The sequence below is a fragment of the Protopterus annectens genome, chromosome 1.part1 (assembly GCF_019279795.1).
Source record: "Protopterus annectens isolate FY-2018-M chromosome 1.part1, PAN1.0, whole genome shotgun sequence".
In the NCBI taxonomy this organism is placed as follows: Eukaryota; Metazoa; Chordata; order Ceratodontiformes; family Protopteridae; genus Protopterus; species Protopterus annectens.
Window position 1 is genome coordinate 1475258600 of NC_056726.1, and position 22901 is coordinate 1475281500.

A 22901-nucleotide genomic window follows, 5' to 3' on the forward strand; every position below is an offset into this window, starting at 1 on the left:
GCCCATAGTTATGTGGCTTTCGCCACCCCTTTAGTTTGAATAAAAACTATGCCTATCATTTTGCTGTGCCTCTGTCAAGCAGTGACGCTGAAGTAATCCCTGGGGTATATCTGCAATCTCCCATCCATTGGTCAAGATTCCTCTTGAACAAGACCAGAGAGGTGCTCTGCCTCACATGTACCGGGATTTTGTTCCACAGCATAGGGAGTCTCTGGGTGATGAATCTGTCCCTCCAGCACGTTCTATTTATAACCGTGTCAAGGTTTAAGTCTCCGCCCTTGTGGTTCTGAGGATCTAGATTTTTGAGGTGAAGCATATTCATCAAATCTGGGTTTGACATGGCCTTATATGTCAGGCACAGGTCACCTCTGAGCAAGCGGTATGAGACTGAATAGAGCTGGAGTTCTTTCAGTCGGGCAGCATAAGACATATTTTTGAGACCCTTTATCCTTTTGGTGAGGAACTTTTGGGGCCTTTCAAGCTGCAGCAGGTGTCTGGTCAGATACATTCGAACGGGCATTGTACTCAATCATAGGTCTAAAAGTGATGAGTACAGGGGCGATGACCTCCTTGATCTAGATGTGAATCCCTTCATGATCAGGTGGGTGATATAGAAGGTTTTCCTAACTACTTTAGCAACATGAGTGTCAAACGAAGGCTACTGTCAACCTGGGTCCCCAGATCTCTGATGACTTTTTCTGTGCTCAGTGGATTGCCACCTATATGGTAGCTAGGGGTAGCCTTGTTTTTCCCAAAGGGTATGACTATGCATTTTTGGCGTTTAACTTCAGGCCATGGCTCTGGCACCAGTTATCCATTTCTGTGAGGCCCTTCTGGAGGATATCTGTGTCAGATGTGTTTTCGACTATGGCCCAGTTTGCAGTCATCTGCAAACTTTGTCAGCCATAACCCTCCTGTGTTTGCTTGTACTTCAGAAAAGTAGATGCCGAACAAGAGTGGACCCAGGACTGAGCCCTGTGGGACACCACTTGTGACAGGCTTTGAGTCTGACATGGCTCCAGCAACTCTGACCCTGTGGGTTCTGTCACTTAGCCAGTTTGCAACCCATCTTGTGATGTATGGGTTTACATTCAAGCTGATGAGTTTTTCGATGATACCTGAGTGGGGTATTGTGTCAAGGCCTTTGCCAGGTCGAGGTAGGCTGTATGGACTGCCTTTCCTCATCAATGGCCTTGGTGACTGTCTCAAAAAGTCAACCAAGTTTAAGAGGCAGGATCTGCCTTTGACAAAGGCAAACTGAGTTGGAACCAAAGTCTGCAAGTTCCCTATGTCTTTATTTATGAGTTCCATTATGATCCTCTCCATGGCTTTGCAGATAAGGCTTGTCAAGCTAATGGGGCGGTAATTTCCAGGGTCTGTGGAGGCACCGCCTTATGAAGTGGGACCACAGTCGCCATGCCACTCCTTGGGTAATGTATCCTGAGGTGAGGCTAAGATTAAACAGCTGTCCTAACTGTGGGTTTAATTCCTCATTGAGTTCATGAAGCACACAGCCGGGGACACCATCCGTCCCATGGATGCTGTGTTTTGCCTTAGTGAGGGCAGTTCTCACCTGGGCGTTGGAGATGTTTGGGGGCTACAATCCTCTGGAATAGATATCTCTCCTTTTGGGGAGGGGAGAAGTTTGCACTGAACCTGTCAGCCAGTATGTTGGCAATGTGTGTAGGTTCAGTAATTTTCACATCATTTTGAACTAATTCTGAGCATATCTGGGAGTTTCCTCCTAGGTTTCTAACATAGCTAAAGAAGGCCTTATGATTCTCTTTAGAGTCCTTGGCGATTTTTCTCTCAAAATTTGCCTTGGATGATTTTATGAGAGCTCTTAGTTTTTACTTATAATGATCAAAGGTGTCTTACCTTTCAAGGATTTTGCTCTATCTTGTAGTAGCTTCCTCCTTTGTTGTAGAGCTTGTTTATGGCTGGGGTCCACCAGACTGGACGCTTGCCTTTGGTACAGAGAGTCTTAGTTTTGTTTGGGATTGCCTGATCCATGCAGTCCTGTAGGTGCTGGTAGAAGGCATTTGTAAGTGATTCAGCGGTTTGAGTAATGTTTACCACTGGCTCAGGGGCCTTAAAGGAGACCACACTAGTTTTTAGAAGTGTGAAATCGGCTTTGAGAAGTTTTTCACTGTGGTCTTTTTGTTTCAGGTGGGGCGGGATGAGGACCTCCAGCGAGATTAGTTTATGATCTGATCTCACCAGTGAGGGGTATACTTCGTGTTGAACATTTTGATCCCATGTTCGTGATGATGAGATCAAGTATGTTTTCTCCTCTTGTGGGATGGTGACTAGTTGTTCCATGGCATTTGAGTTTATGAACTCCAGGAATCTTTGGGTTAGAGTGTTCGGGCTTGAGTAGTGTTCCCAGTCTATATTAGGGTAGTTAAAGTCACCTAGTATGATGGTGTTTGGAGATACATTTATCCCCTCCAATGTTTTCAGGAAGGCCATGTGAGGTTCCTGAGTTTGAGAGGGTGGCCTCTAACATGCTACAAATTGCAGAGCAGTCTTGCCTATGGTTAATTGCACCTGGATGGTCTCCGATGCATCATGCGCTGCCACCAACCTTGAGGTGTGGGTGTCCTTTATGAATATGGACACCCCCCCTCCTTTCTTGGTGTTGTCCGGATTTTGGGGCCGAACGCATGATATGAGGTGAAACCTGTTAGTGCTGGGGTGCTCTCAGGAGCCTTGAACCAGGTTTCTGTCACAGCACAGACATCGATGTTCTCCATATTGAGAAGGGCCTCGAGTGCGTGCATCTTGAGATTGAGACTTCTGGCATTGAGCAGCATTACCCTTAGCTTTTTCCTTTTGGTGTTCTAGGGTGGTAGGTTTAGAATTTGAGCCTTGCCTAAAAAGGCACTATGGGGTGGCAAGAGCCTTTGCCAATATCCGAAGCCCAGGGTGACAGGTGCAAGCCGCCCTTGCGAAGCAGCGTGGCTTGTCCAGCATGTCATCCCAGGCAGACAGACATTGGATCCCTTTGAATGACACCAGAATTTAAGCCAATTATTAAAGCTGATCATCTTATCACTGTATTGTGGCATCATTCTAGGTGAAGGTAGGATACTGCTCAAGGTCAGGGTCATACCTGCCTGGGCTACATAATCAGAGAGCTCCTCGATGTCCCTTTTCATGTAGTCCAGGAGGTACGCCTCAGGTCGCTGACACCAGCGTGGACAATGACTGAGTCGTACTTGTACCTGCTGTTGAGAGACCTGAGTGCTTGGCGTTATGTGGCGGATTCTAGCGCCTGACAGGCAGCTTACTGTGACCTTCTCTTTACTCAGTCTGGTGAGCGGGACGTCAGTGTGTCTGACTATGGAATCACCAATGACAAGTGTGTCTGGCATTTTGTTTGGCCTTAAGGGCTGTGACTGTTTGACACTCTGACTGTGTGGTCTATGTGTTGCATGTGTTGGGTCGTGAGGTGGTAGTTGTTTGGGTGTCTGCTTTGGTGGCCTCTGCTGTTTTGGTAAATTTTTGATCAGAGCCTCCGAGTATGTCTTTGTGTGAGTATGTGTATGATTTGAAGTTGTGATGGTACCATGTGTGACTGGGTATGTATTGTGTGTGGTTACCTTCTCCTCCTGGTGTCATTCTAAGGGGATCCAATGTCTTTCTGCTTGGGATGACATGCTTGACAAGCCACGCTGCTTCGCAAGGGATGGCTTGCACCTGTCACCCCTGGGCTTCCGGATATTGGCCAAGGCTTTTGCCAACCCCATAGTGCCTTTTTTAGGCAAGGCTCAAATGACAAACCTACCTCCCTAGAAAACACAAGTGGAAAAAAACTAAGGGTAATGCTGCTCAATGCCAGAAGTCTAAACCTCAAGATGCACGCCCTCGAAGCCCTCCTCAGTATGGAGAACATCGATGTCTGTGCAGTGACTGAAACCTGGTTCAAGGCTCCTGAGAGCACCCCAGCACTATCAGGTTTTACCTCATATCATGCTTTCCGCCCCAAAACTTGGACGAACCACAAAAGGAGGGGAGTATCCATATTCATCAAAGATACCCACACCTCCAGGTTAGTGGCAATGCACGAAGCATCGGAGACCATCCAGGTGCAACTAACCATAGGCAAAACTGCCTTACAGTTTGTAGCATGCTACAGACCACCCTATCAAACTCAGGAACCCCACACAGCCTTCCTGAAGACACTGGAGAGTATGAATGTCTCTCCAAATACCATAATTTTGGGAGACTTCAACTACCCAAACATAGACTGGGAACATTACTCAAGCCCCAACACCCCAGCCCAAAGGTTCCTAGAATTCATAAACTCAAATGCAATGGAACAACTAGTCACCATTCCCACAAGAGGAGACAATATACTAGACCTGATCATCACAAACATGGGGACAAAATGCTCCACACCGGAAGTATATCCCTCTTTGGTAAGATCAGACCATAAATTAATCTCACTGGAAATCCACATCCGCCCCCCTGCACAAAAGACCACAGTGAAGAACTTCTCAAAAGCCAACTTCACATTTCTTAAGACTGAAGTGTATCCTTCAAGGCCCCTGGGCCAGTGGAAACCAGAACCCACACTGCTGAATCCTTTGCAAATGCCTTCTATGGGCACCTTCAAGAATGCATGGATCATGCAATCCCAAATAAAACCAAGACCCATTCCCCCAAAGGCAGGCGCCCGGTCTGGTGGACCCCAGCCATAAACAAACTTTACAACAGGAGAAGGAAGCTACTACAAGACAGAGCAAAATCCCTAAAAGGGAAGGCATCTCTGATCAGTACTAGCAAAAAACTACGATCACTCATAAAATCATCCAAGGCCAACTGAGAGAAAAATCGCAAAAGACACAAAAGACAATCACAAGGCTTTCTTTAGCTATGTTAGAAACCTGGGTGGAAACTCCCAGATATGCTCAGAGTTAGTCCAAAATGACACAAAATACACTGAACCCACTGACATTGCCAACATTCTGGCAGACAGGTTCAGTGCAAATTTCTCCTCCCCTCCCCAAAGGAGAAATAACTATCCCAGCAGAGTGTAGCCTCCCTAACATCTCAGATGCCCAGGTGAGAGCCGCCTCTCTAAAGCTAAAAACACAGCATCAATGGGACCGATGGTGTCCCGGCTGTGTGCTACATGAACTCAAGAGGAACTAACCCACACATAAGGCTGCTGTTTAATCTTAGCCTTACTACAGGATACGTACCCAAAGAGTGGTGTACGGCAACAGTGGTCCCACTTCACAAAGGCGGTGCTTCTACGGACCCTGGAAATTACTGCCCCATAAGCTTGACGAGCCTCGTCTGCAAAGCTATGGAGAGGATCATTATGGAACTCATAAACAAAGACATTGGGGACCTACAGACATTGGATCCTACCCTATTTGGCTTTGTCAAGGGCAGATCCTGCCTTTTGAACTTGGTCGACTTTTTTGAAACAGTCACCAAGGCCATTGATGAGGGTAAGGCAGTTCACACAGCCTACCTTGACCTTGCAAAAGCCTTTGACACAATACCCCACTCGGGCATCATAGACAAACTCACCAGCTTAAATGTAAACTCATATGTCACAAGATGGGTTGCAAACTGGCTCAAGGACAGAACCCACAGGGTCAGAGTTGCTGGAGCTATGTCAGACTCTAAGCCAGTCACAAGCGGTGTCCCACAGGGCTCAGTCCTGGGACCCCTCTTGTTCGACATTTATTTTTCCGAGGTACAGGCAAACATAGGAGGATTGTGGCTGACAAAGTTCGCAGATGACTGCAAACTGGGCGCCATAAGTGATACTCCAGCGGACACAAACATCCTTCAGAGAGGCCTCATAGAAACGGATAATTGGTGCCAGAACCATGGCCTTAAGCTGAATGCCAAAAAATGTATAGTCATACCCTTTGGGAAAAACAAGGTACCGACAAATTACCACATAGGTGGTAATCCATTAAGTACGGAAGAGGTAATCAGGGACCTAGGGATCCAGGTTGACAGTAACCTCTCATTTGACACTCACATAGCCAAAGTGGTTAGGAAGTCCTTCTATATTGCCCACCTTATCATGAAGGGTTTCACATCTAGATCAATAGAGGTCATTGTGCCCCTGTACTCTTCTCTTATCAGGCCAATGATAGAGTACAATGCCCCATTTGGGATGTCTCTCACCCGACACCTGCAGCAGTTGGAAAGACCCCAAAAGTTCCTCACCAAGAGAATAAAGGGTCTTAAACATATGTCATATGCTGCCCGACTGAAAAAACTCCAGCTCTATTCAGTCGCATACCGCCTACTCAGAGGTGATCTGTGCCTGATGTACAAGGCCATGTCCAATCCGGAATTAATGGACATGTTCCACCTCAGAAAATCCAAATCCATCAGAGCCACGAGAGCAAGAGACTTAAACCTCAACACAGAAATAAATAGGACGTGCTGGAGGGACAGATTCATAACCCAGAGGCTCCCTACACTCTGGAAACAGAATCCCAGTCCATGTTAGGCAGAGCCCCTCACTGACTCTATTCAAGAGAAATCTTGACGAGTGGATGGGAAATCGTAGGTTTACCCCGGGGGTCATCTCTGAGTCACTACTAGACAGAGGCACAGTAAACTAAACCCTAAAAGGGCGTAGTATTCTCATCCTAAGGGGTGGTGAAAGCCACACACACTCTGGCTAGGCTTATAAATGCCCTAGGGCAGATAGCCTAGTACGAACCTATGAACCTATGAAGGTAGTCCTTGAAGGCTGGCAGAGCATTCTGTACAGCTAGCATCTCTTTCTGATTAATATGTAGGTGCATTTGAATTGGGCTCCAATTTGCCCTGAATGCACTTTCCTGCCAGATGAACCCCCCCCAAGCATAGTCTGATGCGTCTGTAGTTAGGGTTTTGGTGGCAGGGAGTGGAGTGAATGACAGTCCCTGGTTTTGGTGGTAGGCTTCTGCCACCATAGGAACTCTAGTTGCAGGCACGGTATAATAGGAATCATTGTTTCCAGACTGTGACAATGTTGACTCCATAAACTTTTTAAGTACCACTGAAGTTTCCTCACATGCAGTCTTGCATATGGAATTAGAAGAATGCAGGAGGCCATAAACCCCAAAGCTTGCAGAATTTGCCTTGCAGACATCAGGGTTTTTGTGGCCACTTGTTTGAAGTAAGTTACCAATTGAATTTGCTTTTCTGGCGTAAGGTAAGTAATCTGGGCAGTTGTATTCAAGCTTGCACCCGAGAGGGTACCAGTTGTGATTTCTTTTTGTTTATGGTGTACCCTAGACAAGTTAGAACCCTTTTTACAAACACCAGATGCTTTAGAAGAATGTCCTTGTTTTCTGCCTGAATTAGACAATTGTCCAGGTATGGATATATTTGAATATTTCTTTGCCTGCAAAATGCAATTACTGGAGCCAGGCACTTTGTGAAGACCCTGGGCGCAGTAGATAAGCCGAAGGGCAGGGCAGAGAACTGATAATGCAAGTAGCCTGCTTTGAAGTGGAGGAATCTTCTGCAAGACTCCCTGATTGGGATATGCAGGTAAGCCATCCCAAAGTCTAGAGTTACCAACCAGGCATCTTTGCCCAGCATAGGTAGTAACTGTGGAAGAGTCAGCATCTTGAATTTTGGAATGTCCAGAAATGTACTTAAGAGTGGATAAGTCCAGAATTGGACGCCATGATTTGTCTTTTCTGGGTACCAGGAAAAGTCAAATAAAAACCTTGTCCCTTCTCCTCTTCTGGTACTGGTAGAAAGTACAGTTGTGTACCTACCATAAATGTAGATGTTAGAGTGTATTCACTGTTGCAGTCATTACAATTGGGTTATCCTGCTGGCAGGCTACCTGCAGTCGGCCTGAGTTCCATAGTCTAGGTCCGGCGTTGGTTGCCGTCACCTCTTCCCTGACGTCAGTGCGCCAGGGGTATATAAGATGCAGCTAACGCCATTTTCTTCAGTTTTGTTTGCCCCAGATGTCAGGTGCCCCTAAAATGGTAGGCTAAATTATGCCAATAAGCATGTATGCACAGAAAACAACTTTTCCTTCATCTACAAGCAAATACACCATATAGGTTGTAGAGAGTAGAAAAGTACAGTTAGGTCTCAGCAAAGAAGAAAGGGAGATGGTGGGAGGGTAACCTGGACTGCAACAGTGAATGCACTCTAACATCTACATTGATGGTAGGTACACAACTGTACTATGTTCATCGTGTTTCACTGTTGCAGTCATTACAATTGGGTTGAATCCCAAAGCTAAGGTTGGGAGGCTGGAGCTAAATGGGATTAGGAGAGGCTGTAAGGCCCTGCAGAACTGCAGTGGCAAAGCCTGCCCTGGATTTAGAGTAGAGAGGTAGGAGATGGTGCTTTGTAAAGGTATGCACTGAACTCCAAGTTGCAGCCTGTAAGATGTCTTTGGTTGGTACTCCTCTGAGGAAGGCTGCTGAAGTGGCTGCTGCTCTGGTTGAATGTGGCCTAATGCCCTTAGGCACTGATTTGCCATGCTATGAATAGCAGAAACGAATGCAATGGCCTATCCACTTTGAAATAGTCTGTTTTGAGATAGGCTTTCCTTGTGATGCTGCAGCATATGCCACTAGAAGTTGATCAGTCTTTCTGAAAGCTTTAGCTCTGTCCAAGTAGAAGCGTAGCTGTCTGTGAATGTCCAAAGAATGCAGAATTTTCTCACCCTTATTCTGTGGGTTTGGATAAAAAGCAGGCAAATGAATTGTTTGGTTAAGGGCCACACTGGACACTACCTTAGGCATAAATGTAGAGTTTGTCCTCATCGAAACCCTGTCAGGATGGAAAATGATAAAAGGTTCCACAGCCATGAGTGCCTGTAACTCTGAGACTCTTCTAGCTGAGGTTATTGCTAGCAGCAGAGCAGTTTTCCATGATAAGAATTGTATGTCAGCTGCAGAGGCTGGCTCAAACAGAGGCAGTGTGAGTTTTCCAAGACATAGTTGAGGTCCCATGCAGGTATTGGTGCTCTCTTTGGAGGTCTTATGTTTTTGGCCCCTCTGAGGTACTGTCTCAATAAAGGATGAGAAAAAATAGGTGGTTCTGTATTGTAATGAGCTGAAATGGCAGAGGCATGAATTTTAATTGATGAAAAGGAAAGGCCTTTATCCAGCATCTCAGTTAAGTATTGTAAAATCTGAGGAATATTTGGAACAGTGTCAATGCCTTGTGCTTGGCTCCAAGCACAGAATCTCTTCCATTTGTCTGCATAAGATTTTCTGGTGCTAGGCCTCCTGGCCCCCAAAATAACATCTATTACTGCTTTAGAAAGAGGTGCGTCTTGAGAGGCTATATTATCTGCCATGCCGCCAGGTTTAAGGTTTTGAGTTGGCTGTGCAGTATCTGGCTGTCTTGTTGGGTCAACAAGTGAGGAATCTGAGGTAATGTCCAGGCTGGGCAGTGAGACAAGCTCTTTAAGATTGGGTACCAGTGCTGGCGGGGCCAGTCTGGGGCAATCAGTATCATTTTTGGTTTCTCTTGTCTGACCTTGAGGAGTACCTTGGGGAGGAGAGGCAGAGGAGGAAAGGCATATACGGTTTGATTTTTCCAGCTGAAAGATAGAACATCCACTTTCCATGCTTGCTTGTGATAAGTCCTTGTGCAGAATCTTTGTAGTTGGTAGTTGTGAGGAGAGGCAAATAGGTCTATGTCCGGGCATCCCCAGGTCTTTGTTATCATGCTGAAGACTTGTGGATCCAATTTCCACTCGGGGGGGATCCATTAGATTTCTGCTTAGTTAGTCTGCCAGAGTATTTTTCCTTCCTGGCAGGAATTGAGCTTGTAGATGTACTTGGTAAGGCAATGCTGTGTGCCACAAGTTCAATGCTAGCCTGCAGAGGAGGCAGGAATGTGTGCCTCCCCTCTTGTTTAATGTACCACATGACTGTATTGTCCGTCTTTATTAGTAGTTGCCCTGGATGAAGTGGATCCTTGAAGGCTGTTAGGGCATTCTGAACAGCTAGCATCTCTTTTTGATTGATATGTAGATGCATTTGACTTGGACCATGTGACCTGAATACATCTTCCTACCATATGGGCCCCCCCCCCAGGCGTAATCTGATGCATCTGTTGTCAATGTCTGCCTGGCTGTGGGTAAGGTGAATGGATGTCCCGTGTTGTGGTGACAGGCTTTTGCCCACCATCGAAACTCCTGTTGCAGGCAGGGAATGAGGGTAATTCTTGTTTCCAGGCTGTAGCAATGTTGAGTCCAAACACTTTTTAGATACCATTGAAGTTTCCTCATATGCAGTCTTGCATATGGAATTAGCAGAATGCAGGATGCCATGAAACCCAAGGCCTGCAGAATTTTTCTTGCAGATAACTGGGTCTTTGTTGCAAACATTTTGAAGTAAGTAGTCAGTTGTCTGTGTTTGTCTGGCATGAGATAAACCATCCTGGCAGTTGTATTTAAGCTTGCACCCAGGAATATTATCTCTTGAGGGTACGAGTTTTGATTTTTTCTCGTTTACTGTGTACCCTAGACTTGTCAGTAATCTTTTTACAAACGCCAGATGCTGTAGTAGAATGTCCTTGTTCTCCGCTTGAATAAGGCAGTCGTCCAAGTAAGGATATATTTGTATTCCTCTTTGTCTGCAAAATGCAATTACTGGTGCCAGGCACTTTGTGAAGACCCTGGGCGGAGTAGATAAGCCAAAGGGCAGTGCAGAGAACTGGTAGTGCATTGAGCCAGCTTTGAATCTGAGGTATCTTCTGCATGACTGTCTGATTGGGACATGCTGCCTATTTTAGATCTAAAGTCACAAGCCAAGCCTTCTTGCCAAACATGGGCAGAAGCTGCTGTAGAGTCAACATTCTGAATTTTGGAATATCCAGATATGTGTTTAGAGTAGATGGTCCAGTATTGGTCTCCAGGCTTTGTCCTTTCCGGGTACTAAGAACAGTCTTGAATAGAATCAGTGACCCTGCTCTTGTTCTGGTACTTGTTGAATGGCCCTCATGTCCATGAGGGATGAAACTTGGTTTTGTGCCTCTGCCCAGTGATTTCATGGCAGGTCTGACATACCGTTTTGCCTTGGCAGGGTGTGAAAGTGGAACCTGTAGCCTTGTGAAACTGTTTAGAACCCATCTGTCCTGGGTGATCATGTGCCAATTTTGTGAAAAAAGTGCTAGCTTTCCCCCCAAAGGGGCTGCCAAATGATAAGTGCTTGGTGCTGGAAGTGGAAAGTCATTGAGACTGTTTCCTGTATGGCTGTGATTTTTCCTCTCCACTCTTGGAGGTAGAAGCACCCCATTGCTTAGGCCTGTATGAGCCTTGCGGCTGTGATCTGCCTCTAGGGCATCTGTATCTGCCCCCTTTGTGGTCTATTTGACACTGGAAAGGACCAATTTTTTGTAGGCCAATTCCTGCTAAATCTGGGAGGCTGAACCTGCAAGAAATCCTTGACTGTTTGCTTAGATTTAGCCTTGTCCTCCATTTTCTTCAACATCTCTTCTGCTTTAGCACCAAACAAAGTATCATGCTGTAAAGGAGCGTCTAATAGTTTTGCTTTAACAAGATCTGGCAAATTTTTAACCAAGCACGTCTCCTAATAACAGAACCTGTAACAGCGGCCCTGCAGGAGGCCTCAAGAGAATCAAAACCACATTGCAAAGTATGCTTTCCAACTTGTTCAGCTGCATGCAATAAATCCTGCATTTCTTTGTCTGCACATTCTGCATTTGCTGGCATTTTCTGTTTAAGCAAAGACATAAGATATTGCTGATACTTAAGCATATGAAATTGGCAATTTAAAGCTCTTACAGCCAAGGTAGCAGAGGTATAAATCTTTTTGCCCCATCTGTCTAGGGCTCTAGAATCCCTATCAGAGGGAATAGGGTTTTTTGCAGTAGACGCCTTGACCTCTTTGGGACCCTGAGAGATGGTTTCTGGGTCAGCTGCAGGGTTCTTATAGAGAAATTTATGTGAATCAGGAACCCTGTAGTATCTGTCTGGCTTAACATAGGCTGGTGGTAAAGAGTCTGGAGAAAAACTGGACTCTGTAAATACATCATCTACAATGTCTAAAACAGGCGGGATAGCAAGAGACCTGTGCTGGGGCAATAAAAGGAAATATCTGAGCCTTTTCTTGGATTCTGAGTAATCTTGGCTCTCCCAGTGGAAATGCTCCCTCATAGTATGCAGCGTTTCCCCAAAAGAATAATCCTCAGGAGGAGAGGCTGAAGGGATAGATTCTTCAGCATCAGAATTCTCATAGGGAGGAACAGAGTAATCCTGTTCAGAGGAGGAATCAGAGGTAATGGAAACCTGGTCTGAAGATTCATATTCTAACTCTTGCCTAGGCCTCTTTTCAGGAAGGGGATGGGAACCCCTGATCAAAGTAATAAGGTCTTCGGCCATTTTAAGCATCTGTTTTTTAGGCATGGAGGCCTGTCCAGGTGAATGCTGTACTTGTTTCTTTGTCTTTAGAGCTGCTTTAGCCTTTGTCTTTGTAGCTGAAGTAGGTTTCACACATAACTGTGTAGGCCTGAAAACACCCTCAGAAGCCGATGCCTGCTCAGCGGCTCCGGACACATCTGAGGGAATAGTTTCCGAGTGTCCAACACCTTGAGTTTCCAGAGGCCCAGTCGGCTCCACGTGGGAGTTGGAAGCGGCCTGTGGCTCTGAGGTAGCGGGCGTATGGGGCTGTGAAAGCACCTCACCGTGAACCCGCGACAGGCTTAGAAGAAGCCTAGTCAGTTTTGGATCTCTGATGCCTGTCTTTTTCTTTTCGTTTTTTGTAAGTTCTGGTAGTCGGCTGATCCGACGGCATTATATAATTAAATCTTCTGCCAAAGTAATGAAATAAAAAATCGTACAGATGCTTAATAGTGCGTTGGTTAAATCTAGCACAAAACCGACAACTAGCAACGTTATGGTCAGGGCCTAGGCAAGGAATACAGTAAGAATGAAAATCCTTATGAGGTATTTGCTTCCCACAAGAAATACAGTTATTAACTTTTTCTGACATCGGTCTGAAGCAAGAAAAAAAGCTTCCCCAATGGGGTACTTAGCTTTAAAGAAGACTTCAGATCTGAAATTTGAAAACTTCAGAAGTCGGCCGACCTGCACTTGCGAACTGCTTTTGCTTCGGGCACCACGCGGCAAGAAAGACTGAAGAAAATGGCGTCGGCTGCATCTTATATACCCCTGGCGCACTGACGTCAGGGAAGAGGTGACAGCAACCGACGCCGGACCTAGACTTTGGAACTCAGGCCGACTGCGAGTAGCCTGCCAGCAGGATAACCCAATTGTAATGACAACAGTGAAACATGATGAACATTAGCCTCCATATTCATGAGGGACAGAACTTGTTTCTGGGCCTCTGCCCACTGATTTGGGGACAGATATGGCCATCCATTTGGGATTGGCAACGTGTGAAAATGAAATCTGTATCCCTGGGATACTACATTTAAAACCCATTTGTCCTGGGTAATAAGTTGCCAGTTTTGTGCATGAAGTGCCAGTTTTCCCCCAAAGGGGCGGCTAAAAGTGCTTGGTGATTGCAGAAGAAAGTCATGGAGACTGCTTACCATAGGGAGGGTGCCTTGTTGCTTCCAGATTTGGAGGTGGAGGCACCCCATTGTTTTGTCCTAAAAGTTCCTTGTGACTGAAACCTGGAGCCTTTGGAATGTCTGGAATTGACTTGAGCGGCTCTCGAGGGAACTGGAAAGGACCAGTTCTTAGTAGGCCAGTGCTAACTAAATCTTAAAGGCTGCACTTGTAAGAAATATTTCACAGTTTCAATAGATTTAGCTTTATCTTCCATCTTTTTTAACACTTCTTCAGCCTTATTACCAAAGAGACGGCCCTGTTGTAAAGGAGCATCCAACAATTTTGCTTTAACATGGTCAGGCAGAGTTTGCTTTTTGAGCCAAGCATGCCTTCTTAGCACAGATCCAGTTACAGCAGCCCTGCAAGAGGCCCCTAAAGAATCAAAACCACATTGCAAAGTATGTTTTCCAACTTGTTCAGCTGAATGCAATAAATCCTGCAAATCTTTATTTTCCACACAGTCATAAACTAACATCATTTTTTGTTTAAGTAGTCGCATGACATGTTGTTGATATTTAAGCATATGAAATTGACAGTTTAAAGCCCCGATTGCCAAGGTTGCAGATGTGTAAACCTTCTTACCCCATCTATCCAGCGCCCTGGAATCTCTATCAGAAGGGGTAGGATTTTTAGCAGTAGAGGCTTTTACGCCCTTGGGACCCTGAGAAATCGTTTCAGGATCAGCAGCAGAGTTTTTAAAAAGGAATTTTTGGGAGTCAGGAACCCTGTAGTATCTGTCTGGCTTACTAGGAGCCAGAGGCAGAGAATCAGGAGTCATACTAGATTCTGAAAAAACATAATCAACAATGTCTAGAACAGAAGGTAAAGCCAAAGGCCTATGCTGAGGAAGAAGAAAATCCCCAAGTCTCTTTTTAGATTCAGAGAAATCCTGACTTTCCCAGTGGAAATGTTCCCTTAAGGTATGCAAAGTTTCTCCAAAAGAGAAATCCTCAGGGGGAGAAGCAGAAGGGATGGAATCTTCTACATCAGAGTCCTCATAAGTAGGTATAGATAAATCCTGTTCAGTAGAAGAATCAGAAAAAATAGCATCCTGATCTGAAGATTCATAATCAGTGCCTTGCCTAGGCCTCTTAGCAGGAGGGGGTTGGCTACCCCTGATCAAGGTAATTAAATCTTCAGCCATTTTGATAATTTGTTTTTTAGGCATTGGGGCCTGCACATGTGGCCCAAGCATCGTTTTTTTAGACATAGAAGTAGATTTTGGCCTTTGTTTTGAAGATGGCGTCTGTTTAATATACAAATCTTTAGGTCTGAAAACACCCTCAGAAGCCAGTGCCTGCACAGCGACTCCAGACCCATCTAAGGTAGAGACATCCGCGGATTCAATACTCAAAAGTATCTCGCGGCATACCGGACTCAGAGTGAGTCTCAGTAGAGGCCTGCGAATCAAAAGTACCGGGTATCAGGGGCTGCGAAAGCACCTCACTGAGTACCGGCGAACTAGCAACTGGCTTAGGAGAAGCGTCGTAATCAGTTTTGGACCTTGACGGTCGGTCTGTCTTTGCGTTTTTTAGGTATTCCAGTAGTCGAATTGCTAACAAATGTCATTTCTGGATAGTCAAATCATGAGCCAAAATATTTAGAAGCAAAAATATATTGACATTTAATAGTGCGTTGATTAAATCTAGCACAAAACCGACAGCAAGGTACGTTATGATCAGGGCCTAGGCAAGGAATACAGTACAAATGAAAATCCTTATGAGGTATTTGCTTCCCACAAGTAATGCAATTATTAACTTTTACTGACATCGGTAAGGAGCAAGAAAAAGTTTCCCCAATGGGGTACTTAGCTTTTAATGAAGACTTCGGATCTGAAACTCGAACACGAAAATCTCAGAAGTCGGCCAACCGGCACTTGCGAACTGCTTCTGCTTCGGGCACCGCGCGGCAAGAAAGACTAAAGAAAATGGCGTCGGCTGCTTATTTTATACCCCTGATGACCTGACGTCATGGAAGAGGAGACAGCAACTGACGCAGGACCCAAGACTTTGGAATTCAGGCCAAATGAGGGCAACCTGCCAGCAGATTACCCAAATGTAATGACTGCAACAGTGAAACACGAAGAGCATCAAAAGTGAATACAAAGAGCTATCCACTTAGAAACAGTCTGTTTAGAAATAGCTTTGCCCTGGGCTCCAGGAGCAAAACTGACCAGCAACTGATCTGCCTTTCGAAAAGGTTTAGTCCTGTCCAGGTAAAATCTAAGTTGCCTATGCACATCCAGGGAATGCAGTAACCTTTCCCCTTTATTCTGAGGATTAGGAAAGAAGGTAGGCAGGTGGACAGACTGCTTAAGAGTCAGGCTAGAAACCACCTTAGGCATAAAAGAAGGGTTAGGCCGAAGAGAAACCCGATCCACATGGAAGCTCAACTGCCATTAAGGCCTGCAGCTCAGACACTCTTCTGGCTGAAGTAATGGCCAAAAGAAATGCAGTTTTCCAGGAGAGAAACTTCAAATCTGCTGAGACTGGAGGTTCAAAGGGAGGCAGTGTAAGTTTCTCAAGTACAAAATTAAGATCCCAAGCAGAAGTAGGTGCCCTTCTGAGAGGCTTTAAATTGCTAACTCCCCTGAGGAACGGTTTCATCAAGGGATGAGAGAAAATGGGTTGTTCAAAGGAGCAATGAGCAGAAATAGCTGAAGCATGAATCTTGATAGAAGAAAAGGAAAGTCCGCCATTAAGTAAACCTGCCAGGTAATCAAGAATTAGAGGAAGAGTAACCAGAGGAAGAGTAGGTCGAGATGGGTCTTCTCCTCTAGTCTGCATCCAAATGGAGAATCTTTTCCACTTATCTGCATAAGATTTCCTAGTACCAGGCTCAAGAAGGACCTCAACCACCTGCTGAGAAAGGTTTAAGTTATGAGGCAGGCAGTCAAATGCAGAGTCTGAAGGTGAGGATGCAAAATCTTTCCTCCGTCCTGAACCAAGAGATTTGGTATCAGGGGAAGATGACAAGACTGAGACTGGGAGAGACTGCAAAGAAGTGGATACCGATGCTGCCTGGGCCAGTCTGGAGCTATGATGACGGCCCTTGGTTTTTCGTCCCTTATCTTTAACAGCACTTTGGGAAGAAGAAACAGAGGAGGGAATGCATAGACTGATAGCTGTGTCCAGGGGAAGTACAGAGCATCCACTTTCCAAGCTTTGTCGTGATGATCCCTAGTGCAAAAGGTTGGAAGAAGGTGGTTGGTTGGAGAAGAAAAGAGATCCACCTGGGGAGTGCCCCAATGCTGAATGATGCGATGGAAGATGGTCTTGTTTAGTTGCCACTCGTGAGGATCCAGGACCTACCTGCTCAACTGGTCTGCCAAGGTGTTGAGCCTTCCTGGAATAAACTGGGGTATCAGATGAATGCCCAAAGAAGCTGTCATGGACCATAGTCTCATGCTTCGTCTACACAGGGGGTAAGAGTGAGTCCCTCCCTGCTTGTTGATGTACCACATGATTGTATTGTTGTCTGTCCTGACTAGAAGAGTACCAGGAGAGAGAAGATGTTTAAAAGCCATCAAGGCCTGCTGAACTGCCATCATTTTATTCAGATTTATGTGCAGCTGAGCTTGGTGATCACTCCAAGTTTCCTGAATGCATGTACCCTATAGATGTGCTCCCCAAGCATAGTCCGAGGCATCCATGGTGAGAGTCTGGCTGGCAGGAGGCGGACAGAAAGGTAGGCCTTTCTTCTGTGCACAGGCCGTTGCTCACCAAAGGAACTCCATCTGCAGGCAGGGAATCGGAGGAAGAATCAAAGTCTAAATCCTGAGTGTGTTGACACCAAAGGTTTTTGAGGTACCATTGTATTTTTCTCATATGCAGTCTGGCATATGGAATCATCAAAATAAATGAAGCCATGAACCCCAGGGCTTGCAGGATTTGCCTTGCAGAGAGGTGGGTCATGCTTGCCAAGTTCTTGAAGTAATTCGAAAGATCCATCTGTTTCTCTTGAGGGAGGGATACCATCAGGGCGGCTGTGTTCAAACTTGCTCCCAGGAATACAATCTCCCTGGTGGGTACCAATTTTGACTTCTTTTCGTTGATTGTGTAGCCCAAAGAGGTGAGAAGGTTCTTTACAAAGTCCAAATCCTTTAGAAGTTGCTCTGGAGAGTTTGCTTGAATAAGGCAATCGTCCAAGTAAGGGTAAATTTGAATGTTTCTTTGCCTGCAAAAGAAAATGACTGGAGCTAGACATTTTGTAAAAACTCTGAGAGCAGTAGATAAGCCAAAGGGCAGTGCAGAGATTTGGAAGTGCCTGTTCCCCGCCCCTGAAACGAAGGAACTGCCTGCAGCTTTCCCTTAAAGGGATGTGCAAGTTAAGCGTCTTTTAGATCCAAAGTCACCAGCCAGGAATTCTTGGCCAGCATTAGCAGCAACTGCTGAAGAGTGAGCATTTTGAATTTGGAAATCACCAGATAGGTGTTTAGAATGGACAAATCTAGAATAGGGCGCCTGGTGCCCCCTTTTTTGGGGACCAGGAAAAGTCTCGAGTAAAAACCCTGGCCTATATGTAGTATAGGAACTGGCTCTATTGCTCCCAGGTTTAGCAAGGAAGAAACTTGATTCTCTGCTTCTGCCCTTTGAAGAGAGGGAATTATCTGGGTATCCTTGGAGGACCGGGAAGGTGTGAAAGGAGAATTTGTAGTCTTGGGATACTATTTTTTAGCACCCATTTGTCATCCGTGCTAGTGTTCCAGATGTCTGCAAAAATGGCTAACCTTCCCCCCAAAGGAAACCCTGGGCCCCACAGAGGCAAGCAGGGGAAGGATGGAGTAATTGAGAATGTTTGCTTTGGGAAGTCTGCTTAGAATTCCCTGATTGTGAAGATGAAGCCTGCCAGTGTTTAGTCTTTTGAGGGGTGGACGTCTGTCCCCTGGAAGACCTGTAGCCCCTAGATCTCATGCGACCCTGTTTACTAGGGTCAGGAAAAGTCCAACTCTTATAAGGGTAATGCCTGCTAAAACGAGGAGGCTGAACTTGCAGAAAGTCCTTAACAGTTTGCATAGATTTAGCCTTATCCTCCAACTTTAACACCTCTTCTACTTTGCTTCCAAAAAGATTGTCCTTATGCAAGGGCACATCCAGTAATTTAGATTTTACAGGTTCAGAAAGGGGCTGTTCACTGAGCCAAGCATGTCTTCTGATTACAGAACCAGTGGCCGCTGCTCTGCAAGAAGCCTCCAAAGTGTCAAAACCACAATGTAGAGAATGTTTAGTAACCAGAGTGGCAGAATTCAATAAGTCTTGCATGTCCTTATTCTCCATCAGGGAAGGAACACCAGCAATTTTAGCCTTAATGGCCTCCAAAGTATGCTGTTGATACTTAAGCATATGAAAGAGACAATTAACAGACCTGACAACCAGGATGGAAGAAGTATAAACCTTTTTACCCCACCTGTCTAAGGCCCTAGATTCCCTGTCAGAAAGAACAGGATTTTTACCAACAGTGGCCTTAACACCCTTAGGGCCCTGAGAAATAATCTCTGGATCAGCAGTAGGAGTTTTGAAAAGGAACTGATGAGAATCAGGAACTCTAGAATACCGGTCAGGCTTTCTGGGAGCAGGAAAAACAGAATTAGGTGTCAAAGAATTCTCCATGAAAACATCATCAACAACTTCCAAAACCGGAGGAACAGCCAAAGGCTTATGTCGAGGCAAATCCAAGAACTCCCTAATCCGCCTCTTAGACTGCGGTTAATCCTGACTTTCCTATCTAAAATGCTCCCTGACGGTATTCAGAGTATCCCCAAACGAAAAATCTTCTGGAAGAGAAGCAGAAGGGAGAGAGTCTTCAGCATCAGAATCCTCAAAACCAGTAAAAAGCTGAGTGTGTGTCTATCAGCAGAGGTGCCGGAAACCTCCGAGTCTGAGGCAGACAAAACATCTGGAGACAATTCCCTAGCCCTCTTAGAAGGAGGTGGCTGAGAGCCACTGATAAGAGTCAAGAGATCACTAGTCATCTCAACCATCTGAGCCTGAGGCAATTGAGGGGGGTAGACTTTCGGCTGGGAGGCCTGCTAGAAAGCCGGAGGGACTCGGGAGGCCAAGCCACCGCAGAAGTGTGAACCAAGGTAGTCTGTCTGGATCTGGTCTCCGGGCGGAGAAATAAGGTCTCCGAAGCCGGCACCTGCTTAGTGGCCCCAGATCCATTAGAGGCGGCAACTGGCAGAGGGTCTGAAGGCAAAGTAAAAGCTTGCAAAATGGAAGGCTCAGCAATGACCTCCAAAGACGTCTGCTACTGAACTGCAGGGGCAAAGGAAGCGCCTCACTGGCTACCGCTGAACCGACAACCAACTTAACAGGGATGTCGTCAGCTAATTTAACCCTAGGCCTGTCACAGGTCCTTATCCTTGCACTTCTTGGGAACACCAAGGAGACCAGAGGACGCCATATTGACAAACTCAGGCCAAACTCCAAAGTGCTTATATAAATTCCTAGCTTTACGGCGTATGGTACACGGGTTGAAAGAAGCACAGAGATCACAATTTGGGACGGCGTGCACAAGGCCCAAACAAGTAATACAGTAGGAATGAAAATCATGATGTGGAATCTGTTTTCCACAGGCAAGACAGTTATTAATTTTTTCTGACATTCGTTAAAGCAAGAAAAAAAGGGTCCCCAACGGGTACTTATCTGAGGATGTCTTCAACTTTAGAAGTCGGAATACAAAAACAAGGTAATCGGCCGACCGGCATTCGTGCAAATTGCTTCTGCTTCGGGCTCCTCAGCAAGAAAGACTGAGGAAATGACGTCAGCTGCCTGCTTTTGTACCGATGTCCTGGCGTCAGGCTTAATCCGGAGGCAGCCGACATCATATACCAAGGACTTTGGTATTCTGGCCGACTGCGGGCTACCGGGAGCCCAGATAATCCACTTGTAAGGACTGCAACAGTGAAACACGAACATCACACTTAGGTGGAAGGAGGGGATTGAGATGGAAAATAATAGGTTGAAGTACAGCAAAAGGACAAATTAAATCATTAACTCACTAGGGAAAGTTTTGAATGTTACAGCCCCTATTCTGCTCGTCTTTCAAAGTGAGAAGAGTAGGTAACAAAGGTTTAATTATAAAATAGCTAAATGCACTACTATGCCCCTCTATACAGATCACAGCTGTAAGTTCCTAATTCTGTTTAGACTTTAGTCTATGTCAGCAGGTTCAGTCAGTACTATAATCAGTAAGATTTTATATAATCCCCGTTTCTGGATCTCCCAAGGAAACTGTTCAGAGGTAAAAGTCACCAAGTCAGAACTTTGACGACAACAGCTCTCCCATTTCCCTAAAACAATGTCACGGTACTACAGAATACACTCTTCCAGCTTACCCTGATAAACAAAATGAAACTGCGGCTGCCATGCAACGATCCCGCTCCCCTTCCTCCTCCACAGTACGCAGGCCATGACCCGCCAATGACCTTACAACTGGGTTTGATTACCCTTAGTCTCCCCTGTTATGCAGTGACACTCCGAAATCAGTCTTACAAAGAGGCACTTGGACTTGCTGGGTTCAATACATTGGACCCCCCCCCCCCCCAATGAATGTCCGATCTACTTTTAGGATAAGGATCTCATCCAAGTACCTCCATGCACTGCATCCGATCACAGGCTTGGAGCTGGTAAATGGGAATGCACTACTGCCATCTGTTATGGACTTATTCCTTGTCCATTTCAAATCCCAGTTTTCTAAATGCAGCTTAAGGTTCCTTTCAAAACAAAATATGTTCTCTAATATTGATCATATCCAAAATTAAACTCATGCAAGCCAAAGACCACAAAATACAAAACAGATACAACCACATTCAGTCTACAAGTAAATATTCTAAACACTCACAGTGAGCAAGAGAAGGCAATACAGACCACATTATGCACTGAAGTTTACCTTGGCTGTGTTGTCCTTGCATGCTGTAACCACCATTGTCATGTCCTGTGATGTTTGGAGGTCATTAACCTGTTTGGAATGTTCTTTCACAGTCTTGAGGAGCTCACCTGACTACAAACGAGAAAGAAAAAGTGATTTTATGTAACAAAGCAACAATGACAATATCAATACGGCACATGGTTGTAAGGAAACCGCAAAACAGACTAAAACTTCCTTTTTTTAGTAGAGCATATAAACAGTAGACACTTCCACAAAAGCAAACAATTATTTGTGTTGGATTTAGAAGTAGAAGCTTTTGAATAAAAATGACCACAGTTTTACACTTATAATTTTTCAATTTCTTTGTCAAGGTTCAAGCAATGTTTTGTTATCATGCAGAATGCGAAAAAAGTGGTCACTGACACAAAGTTTTCCAAAAGGAAATTCAATGCCTGATGACAACACAATGCAGTTGACTTTCTAATGGAATATGGTTGCTTAGAAACTGTTACACCCCCCCTTTCCCTGCTGCAAACCAAACAGCTGTTGTGTATTCCAAAGCGCATGCAGTTATTTCAAGAACCTCAGCTGGGGGGGGTGTGCATCTTGTGTACAAAGCCCTTTAATCCCACCACCAACTAGTTTCTAACCAATACAAAAACAGGCAGATGAATGAAGTGGATAAAGGACAGATGACAGACTAAAAATGTAGCTTTGTCCTAAGGGGTGCATGACCCTTGCGAAAGAACAAATATAGTTCCCCGTAAATAAGGGTCTGAAGACAAAATCCTATGACAGGAGGTGATGGCTACCAAGGAATGCATTAAAGACCAACTTCAGAGATGCCAAGCCGGCAGAACTGAACCACGGACAAACAAGCCTGTTAACCATGAAATTACAAAATGGGAGCAATTCTAAAAAGGACAGAAATATAGGAACGCAGCTGTTTAATCAACTGGTGCTGGACCACAGTACTGCCTTCCAGAAAGTCATGAGGGGCAAAAAATATGACCTGACTGGAATACAGTAGTAGAAGCAAGTCAGGACAACCGGAATACTACTCAAATGAGATAGCACAGGATATCCCAGGATACCCCCAATCCAAATGAAGAATCTTTTCCAGTTAGCAAAATATGCCTGATATGACTAGAAGACTTTCTTAGAACTTCTGACACTGCATTTGGAAAGTCTGGACAGATCACATACTCTAAACCAAAAGCCTTGGACAAAGAGGGAGATGGCTACAACCCAAGCCATCTTGAACCTTCCTAACTTGGAGTGACAGGGTTTCTTATACTTCCAAGCCAGTACAGTCTGAAACCATGTGATGTGCAAGGAACAAGAGGCACTAACAATGAAGCATTCCTCTTCCTTCTGAGTTTTGCAATCAGGCATGGAATCACAGGGAAGGTTAGAAAAGAGCACTATAATCTCATGGGGTTGGGAGGGTGGCCTAATGGTTAAGGTGTTTGCCTCA

General features: G+C 45.3%; 1 protein-coding gene across 1 annotated transcript in view; it reads right to left on the reverse strand.

Moving 5' to 3' along the window:
- EIF3I (eukaryotic translation initiation factor 3 subunit I) overlaps positions 1-22901 on the reverse strand; it is a 363205-nt gene that overhangs the window by 164874 nt on the left and 175430 nt on the right. Inside the window, exon 7 of the mRNA XM_044082520.1 lies at positions 21446-21556. Coding sequence (XP_043938455.1) covers positions 21446-21556 — 111 coding nt within the window. The remainder of the gene's footprint in view (positions 1-21445; positions 21557-22901) is intronic.